Source organism: Gavia stellata, chromosome 30 (assembly GCF_030936135.1).
Source record: "Gavia stellata isolate bGavSte3 chromosome 30, bGavSte3.hap2, whole genome shotgun sequence".
Classification (NCBI taxonomy): Eukaryota; Metazoa; Chordata; class Aves; order Gaviiformes; family Gaviidae; genus Gavia; species Gavia stellata.
Window position 1 is genome coordinate 978,506 of NC_082623.1, and position 12,609 is coordinate 991,114.

Sequence of the window (12,609 nt, forward strand, 5' to 3'; positions counted from 1 at the left end):
AAAATAGCTCCAGACCAGCTGCCAGTCAGTGATCTGAACCTGGAGCTACTCTCATCTCTTTGAGGACCTCTGCTCCAAAGATCTTACTTCTACTGAACTGCAGTAGTAACCTCAGCAATTGAGGTCATTAAAAAGAATTTATAATTCATTGCAAAAAACCCCCAAACAAACAACAAAAGACCCCCAAACCACCACCAACCTAACAATTCCCAAGGTCCGTATGTTTTTCTCTGACCACCAGTTGCCTCTGCAGTGCATGAGGCACCATCTCCACGGGTGGAAGTCTGCAAGCACAAGACACATCTGCCGGGAACAGCATAGGTACAGCTGCTGGTGCCTTGGGGAAATGGAGGGACTGAGCTCTGTGTCTCTTCTAGCCCTGTTTTCCATGGGTTTGTATTCAGTTTATGAAAAGCAAAACTATAATGGGCTCCTGCAACTGCAGTAAACACTGGTTTCCAGTTCAGCGGTTTGAAGTGGTTTGCTGCCTACAGTTTCCACCCTCTCTCCCCATCACTTCCTGTGGCCGCTCGTTCCCATCCCACAGCACCTTCCCATCTCGGTTGTGCCAATGTGCTTGGTTTTGTGGCTGTACCATGAGCTGACCCAAATTAAAGATATCCTCTTTCTCCTTCTCCCTTCGCCCCTTTTACTTAGACTAATTCACTGGTCTGGTGTAACCTCAAGTTGTCCTCTGACCTTCTGGCCTCCTTGCCCTGCAGCAGGCAATGGCTTCAGAAGCTGAGCCATCACAAGTGGCTGCTCTCTGGCTGCTCAACCAGCTTCTTCAAAGGCACCCATCACTGACCAGGCAGCAGAGGATCAAAACGGGAGTTTTAAATGAAGTTGTAGTGTTACATCGCGTGCTTCTTCCTGAATCGTCCAAGACCATTCAGACCCTTTAATAGTTAACAGACTCCCTGCTACAGCTTTGGCTTGGATCAATCCACTTTGTTCTTTGGAAGGGAGGAGAGCTGAAGAAGAAAGTTTAGCCGCAGAGACACAAGCCACTTGTCCCACGGGTCAGAGCATGTGCCCTGACCCATTTTATTTATACACCCAGATGTAGCCAGCGACAGGAGCATCGTCTGGCCACTGAGTCACAGCAGGGAACAGCTAACGGGCGGTGCCCTAAGAAGGACTAGAAGCTCCTGATACGCTTCCAGATATGGACATTTACAGAGGAAATCTCAACAAACTAGAGGACAAACCGAACGCAGAAGGATGTCTTACTGATACACATCTAAAGAATATGATGCTTGAGAAATAAGCAGTGATAAACACATCAGGGTCCTGAAGAACGCAGACTAAGGTTAATTGCCTTAAAGTTCAAGTTTCAGTATCCCACATTTTTTGTTGGCTAATGGGAGAGGAGGTAAGCATTTCCGCAAATACTGCATAAGTAGTCAGCAATCCAAAAATGAGATAGAAAATGTCATGAGACAACTTGTTTGACCCCAATCCAATTTATGCAGCATCATTTTTATCACAACTAGAATGAGTTCAAGCCACTAAATGGAAACCCAGGAAGATAAAGTTTCCTGGAGAAACATTTTCATAATGCTCTTTATTTTCCAACGCATTTGCAGCAGCAGCACACCAAGCCAAATGATTCCTACAAGTCTAACCTAATGTGAGAATAAACCTGTTACCGTGAATATCCAAAACAGGATAAAACTTGTTGCAAAAGCCCTCACTGACTGAAAACTGACCGTCAGAAACATCTATATTCAAAACTCTACGAAGGCTGCAATCTGATCGGGCATTTCTACCAACTTCTCAGCACTCCTGGACATCTCCCACTGATTAAAAGAAGTCTGTTTTGGTCGCATTACCAGACCTCTAAGATTTTATACCATTATTTATGTATTAATACCCAAATGCTGGTTTTATTTGCATGCCAAGCATCTGCAGCTCAAACGGCTAACATTTTTGTGCACTAGCTTTTTTTCCCTTTAAGATTTGGTTTGGATTCTAGATGTACGTGTCCACATCAAAAATCGCACCCAGATTAGAAGCATTTGCTGCCATGGTAATCACTGCTTAGAGCAACCGTGGGCTTGATGGAGAGGCTCACTAACAGAGACAGCAATTTGGAAACCGTTGCTTTTTATGCTGAAGTATTACTATCAAGTGACTCGGTGAAAACATACGGCCCATACAAGGTGATGCTCTTGCATCCCATATTCCACTTAGCGCAGCTCCTTCAGAAACTCCAATAAAAGGCAGAATAAAATCAATCAGTACAGACCACTGAGTATACTTAAAACTTTATTGCTGAGTCCTTACTGACAAAAATTTGGCTGGAAAGCTCAAGTAATAAGCAGTGAAGGTGGCTTAATGAGGGAGCAATCTAACATCAGAGGGAAAAAGCCTTGTAGTGAAACCGTGAATACAGCCAGCACAATAAGAATTACGTAGAGTCTCTCGAGGAGTGAGTAACAACCATCAAGTGATGGCAGCCAGAGGGATGCAGCCACTATTGAACGAACAGCCCACATGCACGCTGAGGAGGGTTTTACGTTTTGATGGTCTTTTTTACAGCAAAAAATGACAAGACAAGAAGGAGCAGTCTGCCAAAGAAAGGAACGTCTGTTGACAAAGAGGTGGGAAACAACTGAACAGTGGCAATTACAATCTGTGCAGTAAGTTGGGATTGTGCGTTGTCCTTAGCTTTCATTTTCCTACCTAATCGATATCCCATGGGGAAACGCAAGGGTTATAAAGCACCATAACAAACAGAGGGATGAGCCTGAACACAAACTACAAGGTATTTCCTATGAAAAAACAACTGGCCCAGCATAAATATGATTAGAAAAAAAAAAAAAAAGAAAATTCAGTCCTTGTTTTCACCCTTGTCCTTTCAATCCTGCCATATTTGCTTACTTATGCACAACAGGTTTCGTACCATGGGTTGCCTATTACACCCTTGGAACTGACTATGCGAATAGTATTTTTTTGAGGAAGAGAAACCTCGAGCTAAAACAGTATGGTGCAAAACTTGTGATGAAAAGGTACCCACTGCCACAAAAACAGAAGCTTTTGCCAAATAATGGGACGATCTGAATTGATTTCAAAGGGATTTGAGTTTCCACTTTCCAGCAACAACCTCATTAAAGCAACTGAAAAGGTGGAGCTAGCAACATCTACCCTGGGTGATTTAACAGGATTTACTTGGCTATTTCTGTATTGGTGACTATGATTCTGGGCTCTTCTGTTGTGATACAAGAAATTGAGTAGTTTAGCTTGCGGAGGTTCAGGGGCAATAGGACAGTGCTGACCTTGCACGTGGAGGTGGTCACACACCAACATCCCGCTCTCAGCAGAATCTCCTCTGCCTGCCCTTTGCTCCCAGGCCCTATTCAAGGTACTGCCTTGCTTATGACCTGTATGAGTTCACTGCCAAGTGCTCACCCTTCTCAGCTGTGCATTTGGGGAGATCCCATCAATTAAAGGTGGAAAAAACCACATGCAGTATTACCAGAACACCTAAAGAGGAACATTACAAGCAGCAGGGCGAGTGCAGCAGGCAATGCCATAGGAAACCGCTTTGCAAATGACATTTGAATGCAGCCGTTTGGCACTGACACCTGAATAAGTAAAGCCTCCGTTGCTTTGACTGGTTCTCTAAGAGGTTTTTTCCATGTCTGTACCATGCGTGAGGCTCCCCGCCTGCTCATGTGTTTTCGCACCCCTGCTCAGCTGGGAACGTTTAGAGTCCACAGGTCTGCTGGCATCAATCTTGACTGGATGGAAAGATAAAAGACTCCAAGATATCACATTCCTACCTGTTTTATTAAGGCTGGTGGCACCCTGTGGCAAGGGCTGCTGTTACTGTGGGCATGGGGGAGGACTGGGTGGGGCAGAATACATACATGGGAAAAATCCATAGAAAACCGCACTCCATTATTTCTCTTGCTCATGGCAGAATTACTTTGTCTTGGAGAAAGAGTTAACTCAGATACTTTGTTTTAGCCTGAAGTAAATCCTTCCCTAATTAGCCTTTTAAGGCATGGGCTATTTTTCCATAACCCAGACAGCACCAGGACTGTTTGCTATGCTGACTTGTGAGTCGATGCTGCTGCACTCCCAGTCTGGCTTCTCCCACACCAATGCTCTGGAGCCACAGCCGGCATTACCACCACTACTGCAAGAACCACCAAGATCTCCGTGCTCACGTGTTTGCTTTCACCAAAATCCCACTGCTATGAGAAGCTGAAGGAAACTCTTCTCCAGGCCCTCCCATTCCCGCCCGCACCTTTCTGTACCCACCTCCTGCCTCTGACCCACCCGAGAGCTCCCACCACCTCCTCCAACACCCATGGGGCCCCCCAAGAGCCTGCAATCCCATCACGGCTATCGACAGAGAAAACCAGCACCTCCTGTTAGTCTGCATCAAAGCAGACAGGCATGCACCATGAATTAGCAGTCACGGCTCTTGCGAGATGTTTGTTGCTTGTTTATATGCCTAGATGCATAAGGGGGGGGAAATGAGTCAGTCTGTGTATGCTGAACATGACTGATCTAAAAAAACTTGGGTTTTGAAAGAAATTAAAACATTTTCACCTTTGAAAGGTTCCCCACCTGCTATTAAGCTGGTTATCAATACTGTGGCAATTCACGGAGGGATGGTAAGCACAGCTGTAAAAACTGATGAAGGAAGTCCACCTAAGCACGCAGGGGATAGTTTTAGATTATCTAAAACCTCCCCAGAGATACTCTGACTGAAGACGGGAAGAAAGCACAGACTCCTGCTCCTGGGTTAAACAGTCAACAGCCCAGGGGCAACCGGCAGACACGAAAGCAGTCAAGGCTGAAGTTTGAGAGGTCAGGGACTGCTTCCATTAACACCACGGCAGCGGGTTAAAGCCGTTTTTACATATTTCAAGCAATGCTTTTTCCAGACCAAGATCTGTCACTTCAAAAGGAGCAGACAATGCATGTCTGATTTGAGCAAACACCAGTGCTCAGATTAATTTAATGCTTACATCTAAAATTAGCCTGCCTTTTAAAAACTTATTCCTCCAGGCTTTGACTCCGGCATGATAATATTTCTTGATGGTGAAGAGACTGCCCGTGTAACGACACAGACCCGGAGAGTTTCGTGACAGCCCTTCCCATGACTCCGGAGCTATTAGCAATACTGTTACGAAATGTTCCCCACTTTCAAACACCTTGGTAGATGCGGACACCAGCTCCGGTTTGGGGAGGACTAGGTAACTACCTTGACTTGCCTCCTGCTACAGGTGGTTTTCTTCATTTTTTTGTTGTTGTTGAAATTATTAAACTATACCACAGGTCAGCACAGCCCCAAGGGTGAAAGCTGGATAGGAAACCTCATTTCACCAGCAGTATCAAAGCGTTTATGGAGAGAGCGCAGTTTAACAAGCTGGTCAGGTTTTGCCTCATTTTCATCGGTAAGGTTTTCGTCCAGCAATAGCCTACCAAGAGAGCGATGTCTCTGTGAAAAGCGAAATGGGGAAACTACCATCACAGCAACTCCCTACAGCCATTAACGCAAATAATCCCAGTGCAAGGGCTCTGGCAGCTTGCTTAAAACCTGTTGCTGCAGAGGCACCTTCCCAAGTTTCATTTAAACCATCCTCTTTCCAAAGCAAACCACAGACACAGGTCTCCAAGGGTGAGACAACAAACCACCACCACCGGTCTCTGCTCAGAGCACGTGCCCAGCAGGTCTCGGTGTAAGACAGAAAGGAAAAAGCTGCTTACTCTGAGTGTCTTTGCGATCGGGGAAGGAGAGGACGGGGGAGAATCTGACTGAGCCTTCCTGCTGCGAGTGTATTCTTTACTCCTGGTGTACAAGGACGACATGGCCTCGCGGGCTGGGTGTCTTTGAGAAGCAATGCAAGTCTTGCTCTACGGCGCTGGGCAGGTCCTTCTTCCAAGGTCAGAACAAACTAATTAAACTATTCACAGCTCTGGTAATTAAACCCTGCTGTTTAGGGTGTATAATTTTAGGCATTAATCTGCTGCAGGGAGAGCTGAGGCTCCACAACGTTTCTTGTCCGAGAAGAAGAGGAGAAAGTGTCAAGGACTCGCTGTGCTCCAGCGCTGGGCGTTGCTCCGTGCCAGCCTCACCGGCGGGGCCCCGTCCCAACTTCTCCACAAAAGGACATTTCCCCTCGTCCAGAGCATATACCACAGCACCAGAGTGATCTCCCCCAAAAAACTGCAGGAGGCAAAAACTCCCAGCGCAAGAGTGAGAGCTGGAAAACCGTCAGGGTTTATCTAGACACGAAGCTTTTGCCAAAAAAAAGAAAAGAAAACCAAAACCTGTTTTACTCCGGAGCGCTGCTGTGAGCTCTCTGCCGTCACTGCGCAGAGCTGCATGCTTTAAGCGAAACGCGAAAGCATAAATCAGGAACAAACGCTGGTTTGGAAAGGGGCAGTCCAGATGAAGTTCTGTTTTGTTCCGTCCTCCTCCTCCTCCTCCCGGGCGCCGTTACCCACGCGCAGGCTTCTCCCGGCCCTCCCCGCCGCTGCCTTCTGACATTCCAGATCCTGACTCGCTCCTCGAGGAATGCTGGAGGGCGGCCAGCAGCAGCGATTCACTTTCAGCTTGGGATCTGGGCTGCCACTTGTAGGGAAAAAAGGGAAAGAAAGAAGAAAACAAAAAAAAAAGAGGGGGGGGAGATAGAAAATAACTTACAAGCTCCCAAGGCCTGGCGGGCTGCGAGCGGGAGGTCGGAGGCAAATTGACGGCACTTTGCAAGGCTTAAATTCCAGCACGCGTTTTGCGGCTGCGACAAAGGGAGATATTTCAAAGGACACGGAGCAGTTCATACCATTAAAGGGAGGACACACTCATGCAGCACAACAGGATTTTTGTTGTTTGCTCATAAGCCTGTTTCGAGCTGCAAGAAGGCGACGCAGAGCTTGTGTAATGTACACTCATTCAAACGAGCATTTGGGATTGAGGAGGAGGGGAGATGAGCTTGGAGGAAAGGAAAAAGGGTGGGGAGAGCATGTACCTCTCTCAGCAAACTTCCAGCTAGCTCTTTGCTGAGCTGTGCTGCTGCTGCACCAGCTAGTTCACCGGAAAGCCGCTCTCTGCAGCGACTCAGAGACGGCAAGACTGTTCACTGCAAAGGCAAGTGGATGTCCTTCATGTCCCATCTGAATAAGCACATGGGGTGTTCATTTGAAAGATGCCCTCAAACACACAGCGGGTGTGCTGATTTAACAGCCCTCATACACTAAATACAGTCTTGCAACCATAAGGTTGCAAATCTACGTTTTTCTTTGCTGGAAAGGCATCAGCCCAGGTATATGCACTGGACCAGTTCCAATAAGGCAGTGTTAATGAACCAGTACCACCCCGAAGGATGTGTCCTCATCCAGACTCATTCACACCCACCCGAACAGGCTACTGACCAAGTTGCTGGGTGCCTGGAGGTAACCTATCTGCAGCGCACGTTCTGCTCCAGCTCCACAGGCTGCTTTATCGTGAAACGTTTCCTAGCAAGTGCAGAAGAATATCTATATAAAAATATTTTAAGAGTATTACTACACTTGGATATCTCTGTTGATCTGAAATATTGCCCCTTTTTTGCACACTGCTTGGCAACCGTGTAATTTTACTGACATACATAGTTGGGGAAGGGTGCTTGGAATAGCAGCTCCATTAACTTCTCCTGCCATCCAGCATCTCCACTATCCAGGGGTGATGCAGCATCACTGTGTGACCACGGAGAGAGGGAAATGGGGCTGCCAGGTTGTCCTCCTCTAGGAAAGTCACTTTGAGATCAGGTTTCTACTTGAAGGGAGAAAGGAGGGGATACATTATTCACTGACTGCAGGAGCCTGGGGGGGGAGAAAGCTTGGAGGAGTCTAATTCTGCCTGGCAATATTTCTGCATTCTCTTTTAAAGGTATGGAAATTAAGTCCAGACACACAAGAAGGTAGTGACAGGCACCCCGCTGCTCAAGGAGACTGTGGCAGGACCTTGATCTTTCAAGCCTCCATCTGTTGCACTCATCACCCCCAACCTCCACCTCTCCCAGCAGTCTGGAGTCTGACTCTGCCGTGCAGCAACAACAAGGTAGTTCAGACATTTTAAATGCATATTTAGAGAACTTGCACACGCGGGTGAAGCTTTTGTACGAGTCTCAGTTTCTGGGGTTTCAAAACAGTACGAGTAATTGAAACTGGGCTAACCCGTGTGGCCACCAGCAGACTGGAGTGTCTCAATCCCAATTACAAGGCTGACAAAGCTCAGCTTAGTCACCAAGGTGGAGTTAAACAGCTCTAAATTGCAGGGTTTTGCCTCCCCTCCCATCCAGTCCTAAATGAATCGTTGCTGCATCCCTCCATGGTCCCGTTTCTGCTGAGGAGGGGTGGGAAAGCTCCAAAATCCACATTTAAGTACAGAACTCGCAGCCCAAGCCTCAAACCAAACAAAACCTGAGCTTTCTATTCCCTACTAATTAAAAGTTAATTAGTCATCGAGTGCAGATGCCTCACAGATCGACAAAACCCATCTTGGTGGACAGTAACTCATTTTAAAGAGAAGGGGTGGCATGAGAATTAGTATCCTTATTAGCCAGGAGAAAGAGAGCAGAATGAGATGCAATATGGCAAAACATGCCAGGTTTCATCATTATTTCAACAAAGGTGCCTACTTTAAGGGTTTCCTCCTGCTGTTTTGTATGGTTTACGTTCAAGTGTTCCCCTGTCTAAGTATGAAACCTGACTCTTCCTTTACAGCGCTGTTGTCCTGATGTTTGTAATATTCAAGGTCACGGTTTAGATCTGACTGTTTCCGTCTGTTAAGGATATTCCTCAGTAGGAGCCAGCAGCGTGGTCTGGGCTGTAGCTGTGGTGCTGCTTACTTCGCTAGGGAATATTTATATAGCTACCAGAAAGACATGCAAAAAAAAAAAAAATCATCTTAGTGAGCATTTCCATGACCACTGGACACAAATCCTGTAACTTCATGCTGCAGCGCATTTCTGGGCAATAGCACTTGAAAATTTCTTCTCATCTTTGAGTACAGCAGCACAACTATTTCCTATACTTAGAGCAATGGTCTTGACTATGACCACTCTTTTCAGACATCTTTCCTTTCAGGTGCCCGTCCCTCCCTCCCTCCCTCCCTCCGGTAATGCCACCTGTGTTTGTACTCAATTTTTTTTTAACTAGTTAGAGAGGAGGACCCATATCCAAGAAAATGATGTACCAGAAAGAGGATGAAGCCCTGAGCTAAGTATTTGAGGGGAAAAATACAAACACCGCTTTTATCTGTGTTGAGTATCTTCACCTACAGAACGTGACATTGATAAAATAAATTTAAGCAGCACTGTAACTTTCCAACCTGCAGTAGAGAAAAATGGGAGACAAACTAGGAGTTCAAGCCAGAGGTGCAGGGTGATGTGAGCCCATGGCATGTTCTCTGGGAGTGCAGAGAAGGAAAGGAGAAGCCCTCTTGGGAGGCCAGAATTCTAATAAAACTTGAAGGATGAGGGGGAGTAGTTCGTATTTTTGGAACAAATTATCCAAAAACTATGTCCTCAAAGTCCTAGCTGTCATTTTCCACATCAGCTTTACCACACTCTTGTACATGACTGAATAACTTCCCATTCAGCTGTCGTCTTTCATTCGGAGCCAAACCTCCCTGCCTCCCCAGAGCAGGCACGTACTGGAGAGCACGTTGATGTCTCCAGCTACATAAGGCTCAGCTGACGGAGGGGCTGAGCTGAAGACATGGAGTGGGGCCACACAGCACCAGGACACTCTCCACACCACATACCTTCCCAGAGGGTCTCCTTGGCCACATCTGTGAAATTAAACACAGCCAGGGACCATCCCCGTGCACCAGCACACAACCCTGCAGACCACTGAACTGTTGGAAGGTCTCTGGCATCGTCTTGTCCTTGGCCAACCAACGCTCTTCCACATACAACCTGGGCGCTCGCGGGGACCGTTCCCAACGGGTGCCTTGGACACAGCCACACTGATTTGGAGGGTAAGAGGGTTCAGTAACACGGATGAGCCTTCCTTGCCAGCTGGCCTCAGTGCTAGAGAACAGTTTAAGTTAGGTACGCTTGGGACTGACACACTCAGCCTTTGAGGATGGGGCCTCCCCGGTGGCACAGCCCTTTCTCTGACCCTCTCCTACGCTGGGCCAAGCAATGCAAGAACAACGGGGCTGTACTGCACGGACACAAGATGCGAATTATGACCCAACGGGATGAGCAGCACAAAGGGGGAGAGACAGGCAACACGCTTCATGTTTTCCTTTGAACCTATTGCTGAGGCCATTTTGCTCACTTTTCTCTGAGAAGCAGAGAACCCCCCCTAATTGCTTAATGCAACCCTAGACACCGCTGGTACCCCCTTCCACAGAGTCTGGCTGCTTGCTATTCAATTAAAAAAATCTCCACAACCCTCACTTCTGGATTTCCCACCCGCCAGAGGAGAGTGCGCTGTTTGTGTGTTGAATCGTGTTCCAGTCCAGGGCAACACTGAACTCTGTAATTCATACTTTATGCAATACTTAAATCAATTCTAAAGACATATTTATTCTCACGACACTTCTCTGGAGAAACGGAGCAAAATAAACTACCCTGCAGTTGTTTCCAAGAGCCAGGCTACAAAGCCAATATATGCCCATAAAAAATTGTTCTGGGTCTAAAGTAGTTCTGTAAAAAAATCCAGAGAAACTCAGTTTAAACATGAAAAACCCAGTAACTATTGAACTATCGATGTGGGCTACAGAGAACAGAGTCTAGATTAGATTTCCTATTGCTTTTATGTTACTGGATTGGCATACAAAACTGAAATCCATAGTGTAAGAATACTGTACCTCCCCTTTGTAATAACATTTATACTGTGGGCAAAGTTTAATAAATCCTGTGATTTCCTTCACCTCAGAATGTCCTATACTTGTGATTATTTAAGCCCTAAATAATGTGCAGTCTTTGCACACACTAAACGGTACCACTGCTTTGTCACTGGAAGAGTTTCTTTCTTGCCTTGCATTTGTCTTCCACTATGTCCAAACCAGACGGGAGCATTGTTATTTGCAAAGGAAAAGCCCGTGATCAGTCTGAGATTGGGTCTGACAAGCCAAAAATACCGTTTTGCTTTAACGTGCAGGGCTCCACAGTCAGATGAAAGGTTACAGTACTGCTGTGCACCTCGGGCACCTGCACACCAGTCGTTTCTTCCTCTACATGGGATCCTGCAGTAAAAAGTCTCCAGAGTATTACCAAAAAATTTGGAAAGGAATTCACCTGCAAAGAAAAGGCTGAGTCTTGTTAACCCTCCTGCTCTCCCATCTTTATTCACTGTACCCATCGCTTTTTGTGCAAAGAAATTCTGCTGGTGCTGTAGAGAAACTGTTCATTTCAGTGCATAATGAGTTGATTTGGAATTAGCAGCACTGTTCCTTAACCCAGGAGACGTGACGAAAAGCCAGTCTTTAGAAGTTGTAATAAACCTTCTTTTTTGTCCAGCTAACTCTCTGTTATCTATGAACTGTACTCCAGTTTGCAGGTACGCTGTAAGAATCCAGAGGGCTGCCGTTAGATGGGACAACTCAGGGTGAAGGCTGCAGCAGCTGTATTCACTGTAATAGCCAACCCACCATTATTTTGGGTAATGAAAAGTTGATTGAAAATACATGCTGTATAAAAACCACTTTAAAACACTGTAAATAAATCACTTTAAAATTATATGCAAGCTTTAACAGGTTCAATTATAGCTTCACAGGGTTTATTTAGAACTGAAAAAGGCAGTAATGGTTATGTTCAGCAACAGAAGGCTGACGGGCTGTAGCAAAGAAATTATTGGTCAGGCAATACGCTGTGTTGTAAACGTGATGTGAAGGCACTGCAGCACTTTGCCATAAATGGAATACAAACTGTAGAAGTGAACAGGCTTTCATCTGCAGTGCACTGACTAGGATTCCCATGAGCAGATCTGGCGTTGTCTCGCAGATAGCAAGCAGAAGGAAAGGATCTTCCTTCTCCTCCCAAACACACACACAGCAGCTGGCAGTCTATAATTGCACACATAGCATCATTCTTCCCCCACTTTTTATTCCCATCACTAAATTTATCATAAAAAGGCTGGAAGCTATACCCATTAGCCATACCTGGATTAGCATTAAGCAGTAGAAGCAGATGATTCTAGTGTGGGCTGAGAATAGCACATTTTAAATATAAAACTTCAGAATTATTTTATTTTTGCTTTCTTATAAATATAGAAGAGAAAAAGCAGTAGGGAAAAGAGTTTAAAAAGCACCATTCTGAGCACAGGAACATCATTTTAGCACCTGTAAGCGTCAAATGATGCATGCAGGAGTAAAGTCTTCCAGCAGTTCTGTGGAGCAGAATTGAGTTTTTGGAAGAATGGACGAGGTGCCTCCAACTCTCAAATCCAGATTTATAATAGGACGAGAAGCAGGGGTGTTCACCGACACCTCTGGGGACCTCCCTCACTTCAGAAGTTGAGAACTGAATTTAAAGAGAAGTTTGCAGAAGAGGGAGAATGATTTACTTGTCTTGAGTTCATCATCTCCAGAGGGATGATGGTGAGAGGTTACAGAAATGGATGGCAATGGTAGTGATAATCAGCAACAATAAA

General features: G+C 45.9%; 1 protein-coding gene across 5 annotated transcripts in view; it reads right to left on the reverse strand.

Moving 5' to 3' along the window:
- The window catches only part of PPP1R12B (protein phosphatase 1 regulatory subunit 12B), a 127,427-nt gene that overhangs the window by 25,155 nt on the left and 89,663 nt on the right, over positions 1 to 12,609 (reverse strand). Inside the window, exon 1 of one of the 5 annotated variants that reach the window (XM_009813714.2) lies at positions 5,731 to 5,856. The exons of the other annotated variants lie outside the window; for them this stretch is intronic. Within the exon in view, the coding sequence (XP_009812016.1) occupies positions 5,731 to 5,832 (102 nt within the window). The 5' untranslated portion in view covers positions 5,833 to 5,856. Of the gene's footprint in view, positions 1 to 5,730; positions 5,857 to 12,609 lie in introns of those variants that run through there. 5 annotated transcript variants of the gene reach the window in all.